At 41.7% G+C, this 26,994-nt stretch overlaps 2 protein-coding genes and 1 long non-coding RNA gene across 7 annotated transcripts; 1 reads left to right on the forward strand and 2 right to left on the reverse strand.

Moving 5' to 3' along the window:
* The first annotated feature begins 3,482 nt into the window (after positions 1-3,482).
* Positions 3,483-16,071, forward strand: jigr1 (jing interacting gene regulatory 1). 3 transcript variants are annotated; one of them, XM_089256324.1, is made up of 6 exons: positions 3,483-4,205; positions 13,767-13,823; positions 14,043-14,383; positions 14,701-14,959; positions 15,016-15,361; positions 15,424-16,071. In XM_089256324.1, the coding sequence occupies exons 4-6, from the start codon at positions 14,719-14,721 to the stop codon at positions 15,899-15,901; spliced, it is 1,065 nt and encodes a 354-aa protein (XP_089112450.1). In that variant the 5' UTR covers positions 3,483-4,205; positions 13,767-13,823; positions 14,043-14,383; positions 14,701-14,718; the 3' UTR covers positions 15,902-16,071. The 3 variants fall into 3 exon arrangements, with proteins under 3 accessions (XP_089112450.1, XP_089112449.1, XP_030243742.2); XM_089256323.1 differs by having other exon boundaries at positions 14,043-14,379; XM_030387882.2 differs by lacking the exons at positions 3,483-4,205; positions 13,767-13,823; positions 14,043-14,383 and having other exon boundaries at positions 14,689-14,959.
* Positions 11,949-16,948, reverse strand: LOC115564044 (uncharacterized). Of its 3 annotated transcripts, XR_016196198.1 has the most exons (4): positions 13,493-13,834; positions 13,303-13,381; positions 13,068-13,201; positions 11,949-12,380 (listed from the first exon to the last, which is right to left on the reverse strand). It is a non-coding gene; the product is annotated as an uncharacterized LOC115564044 (long non-coding RNA). The 3 variants fall into 3 exon arrangements; XR_003980521.2 differs by lacking the exons at positions 13,303-13,381; positions 13,493-13,834 and adding an exon at positions 16,385-16,948; XR_016196197.1 differs by having other exon boundaries at positions 13,303-13,831.
* Positions 16,949-17,149: 201 nt separating this feature from the next.
* Tnks (tankyrase) lies at positions 17,150-26,298 on the reverse strand. The gene is given in 9 exon segments (XM_018112527.3): positions 17,150-18,549; positions 18,552-18,615; positions 18,617-18,760; positions 18,822-18,978; positions 19,042-19,334; positions 19,396-19,553; positions 19,610-21,526; positions 22,150-22,932; positions 26,049-26,298. Coding segments are annotated over 9 exon segments (4,665 nt in total). The 5' UTR covers positions 26,239-26,298; the 3' UTR covers positions 17,150-17,590.
* Between the last annotated feature and the right edge of the window lie 696 nt (positions 26,299-26,994).

Consider the following 26,994-nt stretch of genomic DNA (forward strand, 5'->3'; position numbering starts at 1 on the left):
GAGTTAGGGAGAATGTAAGCAGGGGTAAGTAATCAATCAATTTGAATGTATTTCAAATTTAAGTAAACTACTTGTGACTATTAGATTATTATTAATATATGTACATGCGAAAATAAACACAAAAAACCCGCTGGCCAATATTAGGCCTCTCACTCATATTGGTGTACATGGAAAATCTCTTTGTAGATCAATTACGAGGATCACAATAAATATGAATTTTAAACCAAAGCCAACAATTATTTACTTACAACTCTCTCCGGAAATGAACTACACATAGGAGGATCATCGATCGAAAAAAAAAAAAACGCAGTCTCCCCGCAATTCATAATTTTTCTTGCCCATCCGTAGAGCTACATATCTAGAGCCTTCGAGATCACAAATTGAATGATGTGCTACCATTTCGCCTGGCTAACCCAGACGACGAAATAAATTGCTTTGAACACATAAACAAATTACAAACAATTAATTAAACATTTGGGCTGTGTGTACTTTTCCTCATTTTTTTTCAATGCTCGTCAAGCGACATGTAATGGCCCATTTGTTGGGTTAGAGGGCAGTATCGGGTGCAGTTATAGGGTGGTTTGTAAACGACAATGTAATATCTAGACACAGACCCCGAGCCAAAGGCAATCTGAAAGCCGAAGCGTAACCCATCAACCAAATGCCGACGCGTCCAAGGTGTGAAGACAGTTGGCAGATTAGACAATTTGCCATGGTTCGTTAGGAGTACTGCCTAGGCCATGCCATATGGAAAATCAAAACAAAATTTCAAACGCTTCAATGAATTTTTTTCTTCTCCTCCTTTTTTTTTTTCATTTTTTGCAAGATGCAAGGGAAACCTTGGGCGCTGGGCTCATAAATATTACCGGTTTCTTTCAAAGACCACGCAAACTAGTTTCAGGAGATTTTTTTTTTTTTTTTTTTGTATGTGCGTACGACTTTGCTTGTGTGTGTGTGTGTTGTGCTTTCTTTGAGCGAGACAATGCGGTTCATTAGAAATGCGCACACACGCACACACACATGCGCATTAAAAACTCTCACAAACTCAAAACTTCTAAAGTTACAATTTATTTCTCCGTACTTTCTTATGTAAGAAACTAAATATAAATCATATATTTTCAATTAATTAAATTTGAAAATATTCTAGAATGCTCTCTCTGAATTAAATTGTATTGAATTGAACAAAATTCTAGAAATTGTAGGTATTTGTATCGACTCAACTCATAAAGTTCTTTAAAATAACTTCTACAGAAATCTGTCATCTTTCATTTCAGTTAGATAAGTATTTGAATTTTTATGTTACTAAAAAATATTGTTAGCAATAATATTTTCTTTTTTTTCAAATTAATAATAATAATATCTATACATACATACATATATGTACATAGATAGTCTAAGAAGTTTTTCAGAGCAAATAATATACCTATTGAAAGAGAAAATATAGAAAATATGTATTTTTGGCATATCAACTCAGATGAACGGAACACGCTAAGCTCCTCGATTGCTTGTCAGTTATTTTTCTGAGTGTCTGAGCGATCTGGGCAGGATCGGCAAGGATCCAGTTGTGCAGCTGCCGCTGGCAATGCTGAGCTTTGCGCAAATCAATTGGCATTACGTGTTGCGGCTTGCGAGCGCGGCAGCTGTTATCCTGGCAGGCGGCGCATCCTTTTGTAATTAACTGGCAGCAGCAGTGGAGCTGAGAAGAGCATGAGAGGAACAGGGGGGGTCGACAGCTTGGCCGCAGGCACGGGTTAAACTCATTAAAGTGAACGCCGGCTGCGCAGTACAGTTTACCCAAGCGTCATTCGGCTCGTCCGTTTGTCAATTTGTCCGTCATTCAATTCCAAGCAGCAGCAGCAACTGTTTGTCGGCCTCTTGGCCATCACCTGCCAGCTCTTAGCCAAGTCTGCAACTGCGTGTGCGTGTGAGTGTGAATGTGAGTATGTGTCTGTGTCTGTTAATGTGTTTAATGATGCCTGTGCCATTCGCGCAGTTATGCTAAATTGCTGTTGCTGTTGCTGTTGCTTCTGCTCTCCCTCTTTCTCTTCCCCTTCCTCTGCGGCGAGTCCCCACAGTCAGTGGCACATGCGACGCGTCATCGATCGATGTCCTGCCACATGCGGGTCTCCGATCTGGGTTCTCTAGCCACGCGCCCATGCAAAAAAAAAAAAAAAAAAAAAAAAAAAAAAAACTAAAACAAAAACAAAAACTTTCCTCATGATTTTTACTTTTTTATGCGGTTTACTCCCTGGCACATCAAGCTGCAACACGCTGCACCTGCCAGCGAAATGTGGGCCGCCCTAATGGAGTTGTCTCTGCAAGATTTTGGCTATACGAGTTTTTCGGCACTCTTAAGCTGCGAGCCTTTGCTGCAGGGCTCAGGGCATTAATTACGTACATTTCTTAGCTAATTATTTTCATATTTTATTTAAAGTCTAAAATAAAATAATATATATGTTTCGGTATCCCTATACACTATATTAAAACGCCTTAAAGGCATCCAGAAAAGGGGCAGATCTTAAGTGTTCATTAGGCATGGCTCAGAGAGCTGTTATACGGCACAGTGAAAGCTCTTTAGGGTGTACAAACGCTTTAAGATTAAGCACGCATGTTTTTATTTGCATTTAGTAAATTATTGTTGAATTTTTAACAGATTATAAAGGAATATACATATATAGAGTGTCAGGGCATTATCTACTTTGTTTACCTATACAACTTAGTTAGGGATTCAGAAAATGATATACACATGCATAGGTGCATATACATTTATAAATATGATCTGCTTGCTAAAATCTGATCATTTAGATTGCAGTATATTCATACAAACATATGCATTCATGATGCACACCTGGAAATTTCCAGGTATACAGAGCTGAGTTTCTTATCATTTTAATCATACATACTTATGTAAATATGTATTATACATACATACACACACATGTATATAACATTCGTACATACATATATAAATTCAAATAAACATTTTATATATGTGCATGTAGATGTTTATTATCTAAAACTATGAAAACGCCTCACCGTAGTTTTGTTACCTTAAGGACTTCTACAATATTCTACACAAAAAAAAAATATCCCAACAAACCTGACAGGCAGGGCATATGCATGCCGGCGTATGCTCAAACAAAAGCCCCTAGTGCAAGATCGATGAGCTCCTCTTTGTATTTTGTAGCGAACGCTGCTGCTTCTGCTGCCGTTGCTGCCTTTTGTCGCTGCTGCAAAGGCGAAACACACAAAAACGTCCGTTATTATGAAAGAGATGCGCACGGGCCGCAACACGAAGTTGCTCGTGATTGGAAAACACCACTTCTGAGCGACGCACACAACGTGAGCACACGATGTCGGGTCTCTGCTTGCCTTCGTGTTCGCATATTTGCAGGCTGCTGCCTTTTCGAAGCCGGCGGCGAAGCAACTGCAGACTTCTTCTTGTTTCTCTGTGGCTGACGCTTACGAGCGATGTTGTCGCTGAAGAAGGAATCAATTGCGCGCGCACCATCAGCGAGGACGGTTGTGAAATAGGAACTCTTCTCGGACGACGCGAATCGTGCGACTGTGCAACTGTGCCGTGCTGTTCAAATAATCTCTCGTAGTAGATTTTTGGCTCGGTAAAGGTAGTTGGTGTTTGTGTCTCTGTGCTATTTATGTGTTTTTATTTGTTATTTGCTAACTGCGAAACCGTTACTTGAAATGTGAAGACGATAGACAAAGTGCTGAATGTAACGAACAGAACAGAACAGAAACTAATTGTGTGCTTTAAGTGCAAAGAGACATGCAGAAAATATGCCAAAAACAACACTTCTACTGTTGCTGCTGTCGCCGCTGCCGCCGTTGTAAACTTAAACGTTGAAATGCTACGCAGATGCAGCTTTGGTGGGTGCGGCAGCCGCTGATCTTGAACTCGCGCTGAGGCCGAGGCCAAACTGCACAACGTGGACCTAACGGTGCAGCAAGTGCAGCAGCACGACAAGGAAAGACTCAGTACAAGTTCCATTGCATTTCTTTTGATTGCTTGTGTATCATCTTCGGGAATCTTGGAAACCGCCTTCGCCTGTGCCTGGTGCCTGTGCCTGCGCCTGCGCCCACTCGTACGTTAAAATTTTCGTCGCCGAAATGGTTTTCTTTTGCGCTCAACTCAATTTTTTTTCGGCGATGAGGACGAAGATGGCAGACGAAGTCTATGCACTCAAAAGGTAATCTTATGCTAGAGTTATAAAACTGCCGTTAGTTTTTATGCTTAACCGTTTGGCGTTTGGGTGCAGCAGCAGCAGCAGCAGCAGCAGCGCAGAATCAGCAACACCAGCAGAGATGCTCTCTCAACTTTTTACAGCCTGTACAAAGTCCAAATTCTGTTTTTATGTCCGACCATCAAATAACTGACGCTTGCAGTTTGACAGCACACACATAAAGCGAGCGCCTATGACGCAATAAATTGAGTGACAACAGTGACGTTAGAGTGAGTGAGAAAGGTATATACTGGCAAAACCTTAACGACGCAAAAGCTTAGCGCTACTTTCAGTTGCCTTTTCAATTATTTACGTTATAAAATAAAAATAAAAACGGTGCAAGGAAGTACTTCATTGTGCTCAAATAATTTGCGCATTGTGACTCATTCTTTAGCTTGAAAACAGAGACACCCCCAACGGTATTTAAACTGTAGCTTTACAAAGTTTGCGCGCCAAGTAACGGACACAGAGCAGAGCAGCAAAAAGGGCAGACAGCATACATATGCGAGCGAGAGAGCAGCATCACGTGTGCTACCACAGTAACGCAATTTTTCACATTTGCTTTTCGCTGCTCTTCTGCGTCCCATGTCAGCGCCTTCATTATTATAATTTTTATTACTTATGCATAAATCAAAATGTGTATGTATATGTGTGTATAGTTGTCTGTGCGTGTGTATGTGTATGCATACTAAATTTCAGAAGGAGAAAAGAAAAAAAAAAACACCTTTGTGGCCGCCTGCACTAATTTCGCAAAATGTTGCCGTTGATCCTTTTTTTTATGTGTTGCGCGCATTTCCGTTACTGTTTTTTTTTTCTTTCTTCTTTGCTCTCTCCACTGTTCTTTGTTTTTATGCCAAATCATTGGCATATAACACGAAACATGAAATGTCTGCGGTTTGCATACAAATTCATTAGTGCCGGCCTGCGAATGTTGATTGCAGCGTGCGCAGACATCGACTGCTTCGCTTCCAGTGTTGCCAGCTTCCCTACCTCCCACACGCAGCAGCCGAAGCACATTTTTTCCGTTTTTGAGCTTGCATTTTCTCAGAATTATGCAGCGCACCTTTCTTACAGGCCGTTCTGCGAGCAGGAACCCACACAGCGTTGCCATGCTGTTTTCTGATTTTCATTGGAAATGCCTTTAATTACATAATGAGCATAATTGTTAACAGTTAAGTAAATAAAAGTATGAGTAGGAATTTTGCCCATTTATAGGTTTTATTTCCCGAATATCTATTCAAACTTTAAAGAACAAATGTTTCGTATATCAATCCTTATCTCTATTAAAAACCCATACAGATCATTGCTGATAGGTAGATCTCCCTTTCTCTGGCTCTCACATAAATTAATTAAAACTTCAACACTCGTGCGATGAGCTAAGAATTTATGAAGTTCAAATTATATATTTTCTGGTGTTTAAAAAACAACAAATTTTTGTACTCTGTAACCAAAAATGTGACCCAAAACTCGTTCTGCACGACAATTTGGCCACTAATTTTGTTGGGGCCGCATACCCAAATAAGTTGGTCGGTAAAATTTTATTGATCTTCTGAAAAATATAAAATTGTTTCATGGTCGTCGTCGTCTTCGTCGCCGAAATCGAAAACGAAACACCAAAACTTGGAATCGAATTGAAAACGCAAAACTCCAAGAGATCCCAGGATCACAGAGGACTGCAACTTGGTAGCTGGGCAGACGACGCGACGATAACAACAACAACAACAACAACAACAAATAGGCTGGGTTAGGACCCACTGTCCAGTGGCCAGTCGGGCAGCTGCTGTTGCCGCACAACTGCAAAAGGCCAGCCGAAAAATATTTTTATCTTGATATTTTTTTCTTTTTGTTGTTTTTATTTTTTGTATATATTTTTTTTGCCTGAACTCCGTTCTAAATACGCCAAGCGGGGCATAAATATATGTCTTTAGTGTGGCATGTCTGGTTGCGTTTTCGGAACTTGGTAAATGGAACAGAGAGGGGGCTCCGAAGCTGAAGCTGAAGCACTGGAGTTAAAGGCGATCGCCGAGTGCCGGCCGTCTGCCAAAATTCATGGAATTAGTTAACGATTAATGATTGGATATTGATTTCGGTTTGTGTGCTCTCTCAGGAATCATCAATATGGCTATGCTTATATTGCATATTATATTCAAGTAGGCATTTGGCTCAACTTAGGAGTATTGAGCTTAAAACTACATCTTGAACCATTGGGATATTTTTTATATTCATAAAAGATGTAAACTCATCTCAACAAAGGTAAAGATGAGAGACTCCATAACTTTCCAGTGCTCATATAGCGTAACTGTAAACTCAAATTTAAGTATTTCCTCAATTTCTGTCGACAGCTTTGTCCATTCCTTAAATGAGGCGTCATGTTATTGGCGTAACGAACTTTCTTTCAGCCTTTTCTTAACTGCTGAGACTTTACGATCCCCACATAAAACTCAACAAAAACAAAAAAGCACATCCGAAATTAAAGAGGGACAGCACTTGTGCGAAAGTGATGGCATTATGTTGTCCAGGTAGTATTTTTTCACTTCATTTTTTGTATAATATTGTTCTGCTTCGTGCTTCCTATGAAACTTAATTTGTGTGCCTGCTCCTTGGCCCCATATCAAATTGGCGCTATCGAATAGCTATACACAAACACACTGATTCGCACACACATACATACGCGTGCACAGTGGAATGCCCCATATAACTATGGGGCAGCCTTTTCTTAATAAGCGTTTCACTAAAATTTCTGCTTAGCTCTTTGAAAATTTGTGGTTCGCCTGCGCGAAATTTGAGGCTTAAATTCTTGAAGATCTTTGCCAAAACTTTGCTTAGACGAGTTTTACACATACATACACAACAGCAACACACACACACACACATACAGACGCATACATAGCATAATTGGTACACATTTAATACCACGCTGCGCAGCATCCCATGGCATCTCTTTAGATCGAGCATCTGAAATTTGTGTGAGAACTTTGTGAAATGTGAGCTCAAGACTTGGGTTTCTATATCTTGCGGATTATAACTGGGCGCAAATTTTGCCGCTAATGATTTGCTTACTGGCTTGGCAACAGGCAGGTTGTCCAGATTCAACTCGGTGTGTGTGTGCGCGCCTGCGTCTGTTCGAGCCTATTAATTGCATTTTAAGCTGCTTGACTTCTAACTGTTCAGACTATCGCATCAGGCTCTAGTAATTGAGTTGTTAGGCATTCATTTATGTACATATATGCCCCCTCTCCAGACACCCAAATAACTATCTCTCACTGGAGCTGAGCTATGTGGGGAATGCTACTTTTATTGCTAACGAGCTGCCAGTAGTTGGAGTCGCATTGCAGTTTTAAATTAAATTTTAAACATTAGTTTAACCCCAGATGTCACTCAATAGAATTTTAATTCAATATTGTAAAGAGATAATTTAGTTGCTGGGAAGAGTTTAAACAAATAAATAATTATTGGAATGGAATATGTAAAATGCAAAAAAAGCCCATGGAATTGCTCAACATTAATAACTAACAATTGTATTCGACATTGTCCAGTTTTAAAATTTAAAATACGACACTGATTTCACATTTCGTTCAGTGAGCTTTACGTTTTATTGGATTGTAATGTAATCGACATTGAACCAGGCATAGTGAGATTACGCATGCTTCCGATAAAACCAAAAAATAAGAAATACACTAGAAATATTTGTATTCATGCGTTAATTGTTTTCTGAGTTAAGATAACAAAAGCAATTTCCAGAAATTTTATAAAGCTGGAATTTTTAATGAATTGAACGATTGAAATTCCAATGGCAAAAAAAAGAAACCAGGAATAATGTGAACAAATTAAGCAACTGTAAATCAACTTCTTTAACTGTTTCATCATATTCTTGGCTCTAGCCTGTCTTATATCATATGTTATTTAGTCCACCAATTTCACACAGCAGCCTACACAGCAAAAAAAAAACCAGACACACAATTCTTAAGCATGCCAATTTACGGCCACAATTTGAGTTGTTTAAACGCTTTCGAAGCGCACTGCAGGCCAATTGATTGCTGGCCAATTGCACTGCTAGCCAAACTGTAGATTTGCCGCAAACAAGTGTAACTCAAACTGTAAAGCACACTGTGTGCGTGTGAATGTGTGTGAATGTGTGTGAATGTGTGTGTGTGTGTATATATATGTGTGCAGACAATGAACGTATATTATGGCATAACAATATCAAGCAAATGACTGGGCAACTATCAGCAGATCCAACTATATATAGTTGTATATATGAGAATGTGGGCATTGGCTGTTGTTGTTGTTGTTCTTGTTGTTGTTGTTGTAGCAGCAGAAGGAGACATGCCCACTTATTTGCGCCAACTAATATTAAAACACCGTTATGCATATCAGCCGCACAATTCACATGGCAGCAGATATATATGTGAATATATATCGGCTCTTAGAACTGGCCACAACTGGCGGGCTCTCTCTACCGATTGGCATGTCTTGGCCATGGCCGTAACCCTTTAATTATGGCAACAGACGTACCAGCACCAGCAGCAGCAGCAGCAGCAGCAGAATCTACGGCAACGAGTGCTGCGGCCAACGTCAACGCCTTTCCAAATGGCACTCGCCCAAAGTTGGACTCGAAGTGGACTTTCTAAAACCCATATCAAAATGGACTCAGACCCGTGTGAGAGCCAGGCACAACTGTTGCACAACCAAACACAAAATAGTAAAACAATAGTGCTCCAGTTGGGCGTGCTCGACTAGCAGTTACTCTGCAGTCACTCTTCTATAGTTAGCCTAACATAATGAATCCTGATTATTTGATGAATGCGTTTCATATCAGCTATTTTCATATGTGGATCATCTATACATACGTGACTTATTGATTGAGGATTCATTTTCTTAATTTTAGCAACTCTCTTGATGCTTCCCATTTAATGACATTCGTACAGGTGCTACACGCACACACATTTAAAGTTTTACAGGGTATTAAAAAGAACGCAAAAAGCGGAGCTCTTAATTGCATTTCGATTACGTTGGCTTAGAACCAAATTTGCAAGCAAATCAAAGTGCGAGCGAGCTGGCTTTTGAAGCTGCAGCAGCAGCAGGAGTTGCAGTTGCAGTTGCAGCCTGGCAACACGCTTGCAGAGAAAGCATCTCGGCAACAAAGTAAATGTTGCGCTGGGAACAGGCCCACAGCAACAGGAGGAGGCAGCAGCTAGCAGATTGGAGGCTGTGGCACTGCCACGCCAAATAGACAACAGATGAGACAGGCACAGCCCAGGGCCAGGCCCAGGCCAAACGGCTTTTGCAGACGACAGAAACGGGTTTCTAGTTGGCCATGGCTTAAACAGAACAGCACAGAACAAAACAAAAACAAAAACACAACAAAATACAAAAACAAAATTGTAACAGGCCGCACTGGAGAACCTTTCTAAGCCAACGCTGAAGCTGTCCTAGGCACTGGCATTGGCATTGCCATTGGTATTGGCCATTTAATACAGTTATTTTTGCCAGCGCAGACGCAACAGCCAGCAAGAGAGCCAACTCTTTTTGGCTAGCAGCCATTAACGTGCCTCGCCCCGCCCGAGCGTCTCCCTTGCCCAGTACCCCTGTCGAGCCATTGGCAGCTCTCTCGGCTGGCAGTCATTAAATATGATTCCCGCTCAAACTAGAACAGACCGAGCAGGCAGAAGGCAGCGACGCGACGGCAGGCTAAACAGGCAACAGACAAAAGGCCGTTCGCAATCATAAACGTCGTGAAAGGAGCTCAACATAAATGTATGCACATGTGTGCTCAGATGTGTTCAGCTACAACGCACTCTATATACCCTAACAAATGGAGAGATTTGCTCGTATTTATCGCTGCATTTTGTTGCATTTGAATTTTATGGCTCACTTTACGATTGCATTGCTGTTAATTAATCCCCTCTTTCTCGGCCCAAAGAAGCTTCCAACTTTACAGCCCATACACTAAATGCTCAAAATGCTTATGAGCCATTAAAAAAAAAGTAGTTAGCACAAATATGCGACACATGAGAATTAAAATTTAATAGCATAATCTAGGGGATGTGCTAAGTTGTGTCATCCAAAGTTTAAGATAGCGCTCTATAAGCCTATCAATTTACATAGTTTTTATAAAGTATTTGGTTGCAAATTCTAGCTATTCGGTTCTTTGATGTAGAGCTAATGAACTGAGTGTAGTAGAACTTCAATAAGCAGTAATATATTCTGGCTACCCCATGGTTACAGACAGCTATTCTTATCAATAACATTTTACACACATTTCCATATATACATATACAAATCCCAATGGAAACATAACGCCAATATTATTTGTTTTCTTATTAAACATTACTTGATAACAAATAATAAAAAAATAAATATAAAACAAGAAAGAAAGCTCTAGTCGAGACTGCTCGACTACGAGATCCCCTGAACCCTCCAAGCAACTGATATTTCAATAATAATTAGCAAACACACACGCACACACACTCATACAAACAAACACACGCACACACACACGCATACAAACAAACACATGCACACACATACACATACAAACAAACACACGCATACACACACACTCACATATACAGGCGATTGCGCTTGGGTTGCGCTGCAGTGTTGGCAATATTATGAGAACTTATTTGTTGAATAATTTAATTTCTAGACGTACGATCGTTATGAAACTTTCAGAACGTAATCATAATGGTAAAATGTATGTGTATACCGAAGCACAAGTCTCTAGTATTCGATATACGACTTTTACAAAGATGAGGGTGAGGGGGTGGATTTAGGGGTGGGGGGTAAATTTTAACAAAAACCGAAATTGTATAAAATACATCTTTATATACATTTTAAATTTGGAGACTCTAGCTTGAAAGATGTAGGAGATATAATTATTTAAGTGATCTTCGATAAGGTTTTTTATCGATAAAAAAATATCGGAATGAGTTATCGTTTTTTAGTGATAAACTCGATCTGCGCGTGATATATACGGACATTTTAAAAAAAAGTTGAAGTCTCTAGCTCTTATATCTTCTGAAATCGACGCGTTCATACATACGGACGGACGGACGGACGGACGGACGGACGGACGGACGGACGGACGGACAGACAGACGGACAGGGCCAAATCGACTCAGCTTGTCGCCCTGATCAAGAATATATATACTTTGTGGGGTCTGCCACGCCTCCTTCTGCCTGTTACATACTTTTAACAAAACCATTATACCCTGATTTCCCATTTTCAATGGGTTCAGGGTATAAAAACGTGCTGAATGAATTCCATTGAAAATGTCTGAAATAAATAATATAAATTAAATTAATATATAAATTAATGTGTTCGATCATATGCAAATTATTAAAATGGATTGGGTATTTTGAAATTCTAAAATAATATCCGCTCTAAAAACTTCAAAAAAGTTATACAAGAACTTTATATGTAATTTCTAACTTCGTTTCTGCTGCTCTTTGAGATACAGCGTAATGGCATTTTGTTGGCAACACTGGTTGCTTTGTGTGGAAGTTGGCAACTCATTCACACTCTGCTCACGCTCTTCCGCTCCCTCTTTCCCTCTCACACCTTTGCCACTCTCCATGGGATCGTAGGCGAACTGTTTGCTGCGCTCACACATTCACGCTTTAGACTGTGGTGGGTTGACTTCACAGTGTTGGCAAATTTTGAGTGTACGAAAGTTTGACTAGTTTTAGCTGGTAGATTAGAAGGATATTTATGCTATTTAGCTATTTCTTTTTGTAAGAAAAGAGCTAGAGCTACCAGCACTGATTGTGTATTGCATGCTCCATGTTGGCCTGCCTCATAACGTCGACCCCAGTTTTCGCGTCGTTGTTAAAGTCTTGTCAGCTGTTTGCTTAAGCAAATATTATTACATGATCCGCATTGCCAGCCTTTTCAATGAATTATTAGTTATTTGAAATTTATGTGGCGTTCTGTTTTTCCCCTTCCCGCTCAATCCCTCAATCTCTCATTCTCTTATTCTTTTTTATCGCGCGTCTATTTGCGTTTCCGCTCTCCGATATTAGTGGTCGTTCTGGGCCGGCTGCCTTACAATTGCTCAATGGGGCAGCCTAAGTCTTGAGCACGAATTCGAGCAGCTTGGAGCTCTCGTTCATGTTGCTGGGTTGTTGGGGGCGTATTTGCCTAAGAAAAATAAATAAATATAAATTTATTGCAGCGTTGTTTCGTTTTTTTTTTTGTCGTCTTCAGAGGGGATAAGTTCCCTAAGTTTATATATGTGTATGTATGTGTGTGTATGTCATTAAACTTAAAGCTAGTGCTCGACTGCGATCATATAAACAAATATGCGCGAGCCAGCTCTGAGCTCCCCCCATTTTTTTTACGCCAAAGATAAGCCACATAGAAATACGCTGAGAGCCACAAAAAACAGGAGAGGAATAAAATTGTCGCAGCACCATCTTAAGCTCTCAACCACTTTTGCATATGTATATATATGCATGTGTATATGTACATATATACATATGTATGTTCATATGTAAGTGATCTGAAAACTTTGATTTTCGTTTCTGCTGCTGTGGCAATTCCGCTCAGTTCATAATTGCCCGCTCTTTGAAGGCTCCAGAGTTTTTCTACGAATTTTGTCACGCTTTGGATTTCAAAATCTGTCGATGTTAGCCAACTGTTAATGGACCCAACATCACCGCATGAATCCCTAGAATATAGACCATATACACACATATGCACACATAAATATGTATGTACGTATCTACATATGTACATATTTATATACTATAACATCTTATATAGCTTAAATTCCTTGAGGCGTAAGTAAATGGCATTTAACGCTTGATTTGCAGCGTTTAATTTTACCTGCTAGGCCAAAGGTACTTTAGTTTCGCTCTCATGGGCAGAACTCAGCTCTCTGATCCTTGGCCTCCGATCCATTGTTCTCTCGCCCGCACAAAGATGTTCTAAAACCAAGAAGCCGGGGGAGTAGAGTTCTTCTGTTCAAGTAGGAGCGGAAATTTAATATTAAACGTTTTTTTTTTTTTATTTTCTTGTTATTGAAATATGAGATTTTAGGAACTGATCTGCTTTTGTCTACCTGTTTTTAATTTTCTTTTTCAGAGCGAACATAATTATATTGTAATTCGCTTCTTATGTTTGGGGGCACTCGTGAAACTCTATATTTAAAATTCTATACGTATGCTCGTATATTAAAGAAAAAAGTATATCAGAACTGCAATACCCAATTCATAAATTGCTTGCAGGACGGGAAGGTGTCAACGTTTTACCTTTTGATTCAAACATTGCACTTGTCCCGGCCTATGAGCGGTTTATCTTACAACCAACAGCTCCAATAGAGTAGAGTATGTATAAACACTTATTTATGTACTTTTTTCACAACTAAACAAGCCTTAAGTTTAAATATAAAATATGTATATATAACTTAGTATGTTAAGTTATATTAATCGTGTAAAATATTTACAAGTTTAAAAATCTAACATTTTTTTTTTGTTAAATCTGAAGAGACGAGCTTCATAATTTCTGTTTTTCGTGCCATTTCAGTTTTAAAAGCTGTGAAACAACTGTGTACAGTTGTGCCTTTTTATCATGAAAACTTTGGTGAGTTTTAATGCAATAATCAAGCCGATGACCAAATTTATTCACTTAAAATAAAGTTTACATTTACATAATTTTGCTTCTTGAGCACTAGTACATTATTTAATAAAGCTTTTTAATTTTAATACACTTGATTAGTGCGGAAACAATACTTTTATTTAACAAGAGTATTATTAACAAAATAATATATAATGTAACTCTTGAAAACTTGATTTTTTTCAGTTTATATTCAAAGAGCGGCGTGCATAAAATTTAAATACAGCGCCGGATCATCAGCTGTTGAGTATTTAAATTTGGTATTTTTTGCGGGATTTGTTTTGGACGCGCATTTAGTACATTTTCGCGATTGGCGTCGGCGTCGTCGTTGTCGCTTCTAGTCAAATAAAAAAAAATTAAAATAAAATTAAAAAAAAAAAAACAACAAGCCGAGCAATCGCGCTCGCCCGCCTGTTGTGTGTGCCTTCGTTATTTTTATTGTTGTTGCTTTCGCTGTCGCTGTGTGTTAAATATAAAAACAAATTGAGTTAAAAGGAAAATAAATTACACATACAAATCAAAAGTAAGTTTTACCCAAGAGAGCAACTACGTATTTGTAAACATATTTAATACACATACATATGTACATACAAACATACATATCTTAGTTTTCTCATGAACTCTCAGAAATAGTGTGCTATAAACCGTCTAAATATTTTTTTATTTATAAATTTTTTCATATTTTTTTTCTTGAGTTTTGTTATTTCATTTTCCTTTTGAGTTGTTTTTTATGTGTCGCGTTTAACGCTCGCGACCAGCGTGTTAAACTCAATCGAAAATATTTTAATAATAAAAAAAAAACACTTTATTTTTAAATCTGTATTCAATAAACATGATAGCGCAGCCGGAACTGACCGTGAAAATGGAAGTAGCCGCGTCCCCGCTGCTGATGCAGTCGCATATCATTTCGCAGCCAATCCATCAGCCCAAGGGTCGAGGTCGCCCACGCGCTTCCTACGCACAGACCGGGGAGTTCGATTTGGGTCTGATACGTGAATATCGTTCGCGCCCAGCGCTTTATGATCGATCAAATAAGCGCTTCAAAGATAAGATACACACTGCACAGCTCTGGATGCAAATATCTCATAAGCTTGGCTATGACGGTAAGTTCTTTTGAATTTGTACACTTGTAAATAATTATAAATTATTTTCCATATAGTTTCCATATTGCGCGATCGTATGATTACGCTGCGTAATCGCTATAATATCGAGAAGCGACGCGTGGAAAACAATTCTCTTTCCAATTCAGCTAGCCAATGGCCCTTGTATGAGAATCTAAGTTTTCTCTCAGACCACATACGCACCAGGCGATCGTATAAGACACAAAGCAAATCGCTGGATGGCCATGCAGATGATGAGGACGATGAGGAACCCTTTGATGTGGACGATGTTAACAGCGAAAGCAATGAGCTACCCAAAAGCATCAAGCATGAGCTGGATGCCGACTATGAAGAGATCGAGGATTTTGACTGCGATGGCCAGTTGCCAGTGACCACGATGCTCAGGTTAGATCAGCACTGAACTACGACTATGATATTAATATTTATTATATATATACGTATTGCAGCATACCAGCCAGCAGCACGCCCATAAATGGCATCAGCAACAACAGCTGCAATGGCAATAGCAACCTACTCAATGACAAAGCAGTTCAGCACCAATTGACCAATTGTCGCCAGCCGGAGCAGCTGTTGCGCGTGGCCAAGCCGAAGCGTTCGCCGCTAACATTAGAAGAGGACGCGCCACCAGCCAAACGACGTATGGAAGAAGGTCAAGCAACTGCAGCAGCAACGGCTACGGCCACTATGGCACCGACACCGGCACCGGCTGCCAAATCGAAAATAACAGCTGCAAAAACCACATATCCAAAATTTCGAGCCTTTGGCGAGTTCGTTTCGCATTTGCTCAATGAGCTGCCTCAACCAGTGTCCATGCGACTGATCGAAAAATTTACACTGGAATTAGTCCAAGCGTCCCTTGAGAATGACCAAAGACTTCAGCAGAACACTAAGTCCGTGGAAGTTAGCAGCACGGACGAAGATTAGTTTGGGGATCTAATGGAGATTAAGGCAAACCAAAAGAAATACAAATGTAGTTTAAACTAATTTTATAACCTTATTATGGACTATATCCTCCTATATGTATATATACTTATATATTATATATTTTATATATGTAATATATACGCCAAATTGAATAAAACCAACAACTAATAGTTTTTAGTATGTGTGTATATATATGTTCGCGTATATATATATGCCCGTGTTCGAGATGTGTGCCTATGCTGCAGCTAACGTAAATTTGACGCCAATTTGTGCCTAATGCCGTAGGCATATCATTTGCCTGCACTTGATTATTAATGTGTCTATATTTTAATTAAATTACAGCCACGCAATGGAACGCTGTAATGGCTGGGCAGGCTGACGACCCGTTTGGCTTATTGATATTATTATGGGAATGTGTGTAGCAGCCATCTCTGCGTGTATGTGTGTGTGTGTTTTAAGTGCTGTGCAACATTAAAACGTCACCTGATGTAGGTCGTGCCTGGTGCTTATTTGTTGTTATGCGAAAATACAAATTGCACTAGTCCCGGCCTGCAGTGAGTGTCGCAAACAACGTCTGTGTGTGTCTCATCTGGTCAGGCAGCCGCCTCTCTGCTGCCTGTTGCCCTGTAATTATATAATTTAATCAAATTACTTGCATATGTTACCAAAAAAATAAAAAGAAAACAAGAACAAAAAGAATAAGAAAGAAGAGTGAAAAACGAACATTAAGTGCCGCATTTTGACAGTGAAATGTGATTATGTGTGCGTGGCCAAAAGAAAGATATTTGCGTATTTTAGTATTCATCATCATTATTCTTTAAAAAAAACTTCGCTCGCCAGCTTGAAACATTTTTGTGGGCGCACTTAAACTTGACAGCGGTTTGACAGTTGCAAATTACGCCAACTGCAGCGCAGGCAACAGCCAAATAGAGTGACGTAGCAATTAGCTATGGCAGCTATGCTGCATGAGTTGCCAACGTTATGTGCTCAACCCCATTTTAAGCTCGCTGCTACGTTATTACACAATGTTAAAAATAGAAATTTAAGTTATCTATTAGTATTTTGAAAGAGTTTATCATTTTGATATATTTTTCTAAACTAACCACCTAATTCAAACTTAGAATTTGAAATGGACTATAGAAACAAATTTTTTTTCCAAGAATTTGGCAGCCTTACTCAAAGCTCACTGCTATAAGCTTTCTGGGCGGAACTTTCTAATGCTAATATTAAAAAAAATAAAGGCCGTCGTTTTATTTTGTATATATATTGTATATTTAAATTTAATTGGAGTTTGAATTGTTGTCATTGTTTTTTAAATTAATTAGCTAAATTTAAATACTTAAGTAAACGCGCTTTCATGATGCATATTCGCTTTCGTATGTTTTTCTTTCGAATAATTGTAATTTGTATATAGTATTATTAATTACTCGTAAGTTCGAATTAAAATCACTCAAAAAATGTGCTGCTCTTTTTTTTTTCTTTTTGTTTTACTTGATCTTGTTGATTTCATTTGATAATCGGAATTGTAGCTGGAATAAACGACGACACACAGTACACGACATTCATAGCTAATAATGATAATTTGTAATAAAGTCTAATAAGGAGCTGAAAGTTTAGGATTAGATCAACAAATACAACGGCGACAAAGAGATCAAAATGCATATTAACGATTATTGGCAGCGGCCAACGTCACAACTCATACGTAATATTATTCATATGATCGCGAGTCTTACGCGCCTTGAACGGCGCTGCAAAATGCTCATAATCGTAGGCAATGTCCGCATTGTAAGAGCTGCAGCGACGCAAGCGATGATGTGGTACGAAGGAGCTGCTGTAGGGCGCCTGGCTGCCTGGGCCGGCGCCAAAGCAGCGCATTGCCGCGCACAGCAGGGTGCACCAGCGCCAGCTGGGAAAGGCGTAAAACTGATGTGATCCATTACTGTTTTGGCCCTTCTTGGCCAGCAAGGGCTGGCGACTGTGATGCACATATGGATTATAGTTGGAGCGAAAGCTGTTGTCGCTGCTGTTGCCGCTGTCGTCGCCGCTGCTGCTGTCGCTGCGCCGCAAACCCAAACGGAACAGATTGCCGTTGTTGTGCGCCGCATTGGCGAAGTCTTCGAAATCCAAATGTGAATCCTTCTCGAAATCGCGATCTATGGAAACGGCGGGCGTGATGATCATGAATTGACTATATTTTCGGTTGTGGCTCGGCGCCGGACGATGTTGGCTGTGGCTCTGACTGGTGCCAGCACTGCGTTGATTGGAAATGGAGTTCAATAGCGTTTGATTCGTATCAACCGAAGAGTAGCTGTTGCTATTCGACATTGGTGACATATCATTGTTGTTGTTATTACTATTACTGCCCCCGCCGCCGCTGCTGCCATTGTTGTTATCATTATTATTGCTATAGCTATGATTGATGTTGTTGTTGTGCGTGTTAAAAACTCCTGCCGGTGCCGGCTGCTTGGTGGTCACCATCGTTTGCGGTTGCGGCAGCTGGTGCATCTGCTGCGGCTGATAGTGATGATACTGCAACTGCAAGGACAACGGCAAACGGGGAACTGGCTGTTGATATTTCTGGGCGAGCTTATGCCGCCGCTTGGCAACTGGAGCTGGAGCTGGAACTGGAACTGGAACTGGAGCTTTAACTGCGACTGTGGCTGTGGCTGTGGCTGTGGCTGTGGCTGTGGCTTTCACTGTGGCTGAGGTCTGTTGCGGTTGCTGCGGTTGCGCTATTGCCAATGCTGGCAAGGTTGTTGTGGGCGTCGAGCCAACCGAGGGCATCCATCATCTTGTTTCCTCCACACCGCTATCATCGGGCTTCACAATTTGATAGGTTATCAAGTACTCTGGATAAGACTGCAAAGTACAAACAGTTAGTAAAACATATATAGACAATTTCAACTCATCTAATGCTCACTTGTTCGCCACGATAGACAACGTATTCAGCAAAGTGTAGGCCGCCTGTCGACGGCCGCCCAACCACCGAATGATGGCCGGGCGGTGCGTGTGCCATCTTCATGGCGCTGTATTGCAAAAACGATTTGCCCAATGCAACTCGACATAGCAGCAGTTGTCTGAAAGAATAATTGGAATTTTGTAAGCGAGAGATTCTCAAATGATTTTTGTTTAGGCATTACCTGGGACACACATAGCAGGACTTGTCCTTGTGCGCTGGACAGCCAATGCCGCCGCCTATGCCATACACATATTGATTGCTCTTCGAGCTATGCTCGGCGAAATAAATGCCTGCACCAAACATGCCGCCAATGTAGGCGTGTCGCTCATCGAAGCCCCGCTGCACAATGGCATTGATGAAGGGGCTGCCGTGGAAGAGCATGCGCTCATTGGACTGCAGAAAGTTCTCCTCGGCAATCTCCTGGCGTCGATGCGCATAACGTTCCCACAACTTACGGTTCTGCACCTTTTGCACCTACAAAATTGAGAATTGAGATTACTAGAAGCTATTGAGACTTAAGTTGACTGAGACATACCCTAACTATGTGATAGCGCACGAAATAACCGCCAGCTTGTCCATTATCCCGATGCTCGCGTATGGTGGCCTGCATCTCCTCCTCGACGGCGACAAACTCCTTGTCATCCGGCAATAGATCCACCAGCAGCGTGCACAGATTAACATTGTTGCCAATGCCTGTCAAGAGTTTACACTTGAGCAACAAGAGCTTGAGGGGGATCTGAGCTACTTACCCGTGGTGGCACGCAGCTGGGCGATGCCCTTGAGTATCTTGTGTCGGAAACCGTAGGCGGACACGCCCACTTGCTTGAGATCATCATGACCCATTTCGGCCAGTATATCCAGCGTGATTTGCTCCCGCTCGAACAGCTCGATCAGATGATGCAGCTGCTGGCTGCTCAAGAAACTGGACACATTCGTTATCGACTCCGGATCGGACAAGAGTTCCTCACTGCTGGAGCTCTCCGCGCCATGCGCTTCAGCGCCTTGTGCTGGACTGAGACGAGTCGCACAGCTATTCAAAGGCAACGGCACTGGCACACTGAGCGTCATGGATGCGCCCGAGGGCAGTAGAACTGTCTCCGTGGTGGGTGCGAGCAAGGCAGACGCAGATCCCGATGCACCTCCAGCGCACGGCATGGTAGCCGATGCAGCTGCAGCTGAGTTGGCACCTGCGGCCCCATCCTGCGCCGGTAGGGTGCTCGCCAGGGATTGCGTGGAGGCATTGAGCGCATGCTGGCTGAGCGATGTGGCCATGGCATCCTGCAGCAGACATTTGACATCGTCGGCTGTGGCCAGCTCTATGGGAGTTTGTCCCTCCTGGTTCTTCATATACGCATCGGCGCCATGGGCCAACAGCAAGGAGCAGAGCTGCGTGCGTCCCTTCTGCGCGGCCTCGTGCAGCGGCGTAAAGCCCCATTTGTCCGTGGCATTCACCACCGTCTTGTGCTTGATGAGCAGCGCAGCAATATCCAAGTGCCCATAGGAGCTGGCGTTGTGTAGGGGTATGAGTCCGCCCTTGTCCTGGGCATTGACATCGGCGCCATGCTCCAGCAGATACTCGGCGCACTCGAAATTGTTGTAGCCCGCGGCCAGATGCAGCGGCGTCGAGTTCCGTCCATTCAAATCCCGGCAATTGATCGTCTCCGGCGTGACGAGGCGCTGCACTCGCGCCAGATTCCCCTTTTTGGCCGCATCCAGCAGCGCCGAGGGACCGCGCAGCAGCTCGGCCACGTCGTGATCCGAGTCCTTAACGAGATCAGCAGGTGTGGCCCCATCGCGATTCTTTTTCATCGGATCTGCGCCGTGTTTCAGCAGCAGCTTGCATATATCGTACTTGCCCTTGGCGGCCGCCTCGTGCAGTGGCGTAAACTTCCACAAATCGGAGACATTGACATTGGCGCCGTGCTTGACGAGCAGCTCGGTGACTTCGTAGTGGCCATACGAGCAGGCATTGTGCAGCGGAACGAGTCCACCTTTGTCTGCCGCATGGACCTCGGCGCCATGCTCCAGCAGGAATTGCACGACTGGCACCCGATTGAAGCCGGCGGCAAAATGCAGCGGGGTTGAGTGGCGTCCATCCAGATCCCTGCAGTTGACCGTATGTGGATTGTTTAGCACAATCCGACGCACTGCATCCAAGTCGCCAGCCTTGGCTGCCTCCAGCAGATTGGACTCGCTGTCTGGGGGATTCTTCAACAGCTTCAGCACGCTATCCGAGGCCAGCTGTGCCGCTGTCAGACCCTCCAGCGACACAATGTTGGTGTCCACCGCATAGGAGAGAAGCAGGCGCACGGCCTGCTCGTCGCGTGCACAACGATGCAGCGACGTCTGGCCAAGGCTATCCAGGGCGTTTACCTTGGCGCCCTGCTTTAGCAGCGCTTCCATCGCATCGTAGTGCATCAGCTCCGAGGCCAGATGCAGCGGCGTGAGGAACGCCTTGTTCTTCTCATTGAGCAGCGATCCCTTACGTATGAGCAGCTCCACCAGCTGCTTGCGTTTCGCATCCTGACAAACGGCGGCCAGATGCAACGGCGTGTCTCCCGTGTACGGATGCACGAAGTTCACGATTTCGGCACAAACGAGTTTCTTGACGCGCGACAAATCGCATTTGCGGCACGCGTCCAGCAGGCAGTGTCCCTTATACTCAACTGCAACAGAGAATGAATAAAGGATAAGTGAGGAAATTGAGTATTCTAATAGACATTACGGAGCTGCGATAGTTATCCTTATATTACTATTTACTTCTAGGTAAAGGAATAAAAAAATTAAAATAAATTTTAAAAACTGTAATTAATCTTAATAATACATACTAATATTAATATATATTTATGCTAATAATTTTTGTTAAGCTAAAGCTACTCATAAATTATGAAGAAAACTATGAAACAAATAAATTTAATTTAAATTTAAAAATTTATATACAATTTTAAGGCAAATATATTTGCAATTTAAAATAAATTTTGTGGTTATCTATGAATTTAAAAAATTTAGAACTTTAGTTTAATTTTTTCCAAGTCAGCTCTGATAAACTCAACTTTCCAGTTTATTTATTTAATGAGTCTGAGAGTTTTAGCAAATAACTTAAACAATTCAAATTGACTTGAATTTTCAAACTTGATAACATTTAGCGCTTAGCCCAAGGTAAGCGAAACGTAAATTAAAACTTATTAACAGCCGATAATTTTGAAATATATATTAATACTAAAAAAAGTAACATTCTCGATTCATATTCAGCTCTTCGTTAATTCAATCCAAATCCAGGCACACTTACAGGCAATGCGATCGCGTAGCTCCCGCGTTGGGGCCGCGTCAATGGCGGACTTGTTGTGGCAGTTGAGCAGCGTTGGATCAGCTCCGCGACTGAGCAGCAGACTGCACACCTCCACCCGGCTCTTGGAGGCGGCCTCGTGCAGCGGCGTGAACGCCCACAGATCGTTGGCATTGACATTGGCGCCGGCCTGAATGAGCAGCTTGGTGACATCGAAGTGGCCGTAGGAGCAGGCATTGTGTAGCGGCACCAGGCCGCCCTTATCCTTGGCATGCACATCGGCCCCATTGGCCAGGAGTATTTCGACAATGCCAATGCGATTGTATCCCGCCGCCAGATGCAGCGGCGTGGAGCGCCGTCCATCGCTCGCATGACAATTGACGTTGAGGGGTGTGAGCAGGGCGAGCAGGCGATCCTCGGCACCCGAGCGAGCCGCCTCGAGCAGCTCGTCCTTGCGATACTCGCCCGTCAGCACTGGCCGTGTGGCATCGTCGGCCAGATCCAGCGGCGTCTTCTGCTCCGAATTGCGTATGGTGTGATTGGCGCCATGCTGCAACAGTGCCAGGCACACATCCACTTTGCCCTTGCTGGCCGCCTCATGCAGCGGGGTATAGTTCCAGTTGTCGGTGGTGTTCGGGCTGGCGCCAGCCTTCAGCAGCAGCCGCACCACCTCCGCATGGCCGAAGGAGCAGCAGTTGTGCAGCGGATGCAGGCCACCCTCATCGCAGGCCTGTATGGAAGCGCCGTTGTTCAACAGAAACTCAACCACCTCACGTCGGCCATAACCTGCAACGGTAGAAGAAGAAGAACAGAAGGAACAGTCAGTGCATCATACAATATTAGAACCAATGCTAAGCATGTGCTGGCAGAAAGCCCTAAAAGTGGCTTCCATGGTTAACTAACTGTCATTTGTTTTGTCTCTGCATTCGCTGGAGGGTTGAGACCTTCGCGACTAACAGATTTCCAACAGTTTCCACACCCGCCGCGACGCTCCCCATCAGCTGAACGCACCGCGCAACCTTGGGGCTGTCATAAATCTTAGTCTAGCTTATTGTTTGGATAACAAAGCGACAAAACGAGAATCCAGCGCAGAGCCAAAGAAAGCTGTCAGCCCATAAGACCACCTAGCGGCACATCTGTATAAACACGTTATCTCTGATCTAGCCAAGCGCCCAGCACAGTGCAAAGGTAAGGGTTAGCTTAAAAAGCTAATAAAGCGGTGCCTACATTAAATATAATCAGGTTTATATTTTTTTTATAATGCTTAACTACAGAATTAAACAACATGATTCAGGCGAAGCAATATTTAACTGAATATGTCCTATATAGTGTATTCTAGGATCCTATTCTACACTTTCATTTTGTTTCCATAATAAACATTTTTATAAACATCAATCTTATCAATTTTTGTTATTTATTTATTTTTTTATTTTAATCAATTCACCATTTAATTCTTGTGTCTGAAAGATTAGTCATCCATATAAGAAGATAGTTTGAAAATACGTTCGCCGTATAGCGATAAGACTTGTACATAATATAAAATAATTAGATATATTGTACATCGAATATAAATAAAAATAATTATAAACATATAATTTGATTTATTTTACAATAGTAATACACATTGAGTTATATATTTATATTTATTTAGATATTTATATAAATGTATGTAGAAGTTAACATTAGGGGCCTTCGCTATAGCAGTAGGGTGCCACACTCTTGTTGTGAACAATGACTAATGCATTGTTCGAGTTAAACCATTAATACAATTTCAATTTTGACAACCAGGAAATCAAAACAATTTCAACAAGTAATTAATGTATAACAAATAATTGCTCAGAGAGCACTGAGAACCGTAACGTATACTGACTTTATAAGCCAAGTCTTCCCTGAAGAGTCTTTGCGAAATTCGTTGTGTTTACCATTCACTTTATTATTTTGGTCAAAACAATTACGAATGTTGCGTGAAAAATTAATAGAATGGAAAATATTATTAGCTGCTTGTGAGTTGGGCAATTCAATGTGCAACAGCTGCTATTGTTATTGTTGTTATTATTGTTATTATTATTATAATTGTTATGTGTATTGTGTCTGAACTGTTTTTGGTCATAAAGCAAACTCCTTGAGCGGACCAGGTTTATCATTAAAATAAAACCCCTCTAAAACCAAGTGTGAAGGCTAATGCAACAATTGTTAGTTGACTAATAAAAAGCAAATGTTATAAATTTTGCATGTTTTTTAGCTGTGGCTAAGAAGGTCTAGTTTGACTAGACTTTCCGAGACCCCAGATACGTGCAATAATTATCGAGTCTCGTTATCGTCTTCGCAAATAAAGAGTACACATAGATAACGGTGAATCGGATATAATATTAAATTAATGAAATTCTTGACTGACTGAAGGTGTGCTCTGATATTTATACAAAAACGTGTTACAATTCGCAACAGGTGTGGGGCCGGGCGGAATGGGGCGGGTCGGAGCGGGGCGTAGCAACTTTTGCTAGTTTACTCAGCAACAAGGTGAAAACTTAGTCGATAGCAACTCTTGTAGATCTCACTTTTTTTTTGTCTGTCTTCAGAACGTGACAAAAGACATGACAACAACAATGACAATAACTAAAAAAATTGGTTGGAAAACCAGTTTAGAGAGACAGTCAAAACAGTAAACAGTTAAACGTAAAATAAAAAGCCAGACAAAAGTCAAAAAACAAAGAAATGCAAGCATGAATCATAGACAACAGAGGTCGAACATTTTTCGAAACGAAGTTTAAAGTACTCTAGAAAAGAATTTTATTTTTTTTACTCTAATAATACACAAACTTAAATATGTATCAATTCTAACATTAAATTAGCATTCACAAATGTCAACAAACAGCTGAAAAACCAATATTTATATAAGCAAACTTAATAAAATTTCATAACTTCGCACAGTTTAATGAGAATAAAACAATTTTAATTTGAATAGAATGCAAACGACATGTCTAAACTCAAATGGCCTTTGGCAGAGCATTCAACAGAAAAAAAAGCCACAGCAAAAATTGATATGCAAAGGGCGTGAAACTCGCAAGTACCGCTCCCCCACCTACGGCTACGTCCGTCCACGCCCCTTTCCAAAAGCGACAGAAGGTATTTTTTAATTAGTTAAGGAGTTGGGGCGGCGGTTGAGCCATGTGCGTTTGGGCGTGACAGGCGAGGCAGCAGAGCAAAAAGTGAAATTCGTAGCTTAAGTTGGATGCGGTTTGGGCCACTCTGCGTTTTAAAAGAAGTGCGTAGCCAAGGCCAACATAGAGCAGATGCAAACGACGTCAGCAGGATGCTGACCAGGCGCAATATAGGAAATCATGCTGGCTGGGCCAAAATGCCAAATGCAACACATAGTCAACGCTGGTCGCGGTCGTCGAGAGTTCCGGAAACGAAACCAAACCAACACAAAAAGTAGGTCAACTCTGCGAGCCGAGCGTGCGCAGGGCCAACGGACATTTGCGGGCGAGGGGGACATTTATACGCAGAGGCGGAGGGTGAGGGTGTCCGGGCGGTGAACCGACTTTTAGCCAGGCAACAATGACGCTCGTCACAGCAACCAAAACTAGATCAAGGCCAGAATCGCAGCAGCAACGAGTGCATTTGTGTGTGAATCAATAGGGGTGGGGGCTGGTACAGCGCTGCGATAAATAAGCCTATGCCCAAGCCCAATTTAAAATAGACAACAACCTAGAAACACGTTATCTTCAAATGGCCAGGACACCCGCTGAAAGATATTATATGCAACAAGAAAATTGCCAGATTTTAAGAGAAAAAAGGGGAACAACTACTGAACACTGACAATCAGTCCTACAACGTTTGGCAACATGTCGAGCGTCGGACTGGGTGCGGGCTAGTGTTTCTACAGGATTTGTTTTACTCACCCGCTGCAAAATGCAATGGCGTCGATTTACGTCCAGCTGTGTCGCGTGCATTAACCGTTTGTGGTGTTATCAGCTTCTTTACTTTGGCTATTTCACCTGTTTTACAAGCCTCGAAAAGCTCACGCAACGGATCGTTGGCCATGACCGTATCGAGATTAACATTTAATATAGCCCGACTGCGACTGGTCATTGTGATAAGTGTGGTTGTTGCTGGTGCTGTTGCTGTTGTTGTTGTTGTTGTTAACTTGGCTCACACTGCTCCACTTCTTGACTTTTGTTTTGTTTACACGCAGCGTAACTGAACAGCAGCTGTGACCGCTGCACCCCGAAATTAAAATGCTTTATACTTAGTATCTAAGTCTGCACCCAAAAACAGATGCTATATCTGGTTGGCCTAACTCGAGTTCATGTTTGTGCAGCTGTGTAACATTCACTGGCCATTTTTTTGCTGCTGCTCCACTCTAACACACACACACACAAATGCACAGACGAACACACGGACGCGGTGGTAGGCGATGTGGAAACACTTGGCCCCAAAGGGAGCAACAATTGTAGTCGTTGTTCCCGTCGGCAGAACTTTACTGAGTAGTTTTATATTCTTTGTGGTACACACTAAATCAATACAACTGTGTGAAAACAATTTCCTTTACAAGTGCTGCGCTGTTACTGCGCTAGTTGCAATTGTTTTCTTTCAGCTCGCGAAGAGAATTGTTGATATTCTATCGATACATAGTATCAAACTACTAGTTATCGATGAGCAATTTGATATGTTCAAATGGTATGTATACACTGGGTATGCAAACTGTTTTGATTATGCGATGTATCGACATTTTATGTTTGTTCTTCATTAACTGTAATAAAGTTCATATCAATAATATTTACACTTTTAAGTGAAATGATGATTTAATTTTCTTTGATTTTGTAGACACATAGATATAATTTTGAA

This window comes from Drosophila navojoa, chromosome 2 (genome assembly GCF_054131105.1).
Source record: "Drosophila navojoa isolate 15081-1374.11 chromosome 2, UAZ_NAV_1.0, whole genome shotgun sequence".
Taxonomy (NCBI): domain Eukaryota; kingdom Metazoa; phylum Arthropoda; class Insecta; order Diptera; family Drosophilidae; genus Drosophila; species Drosophila navojoa.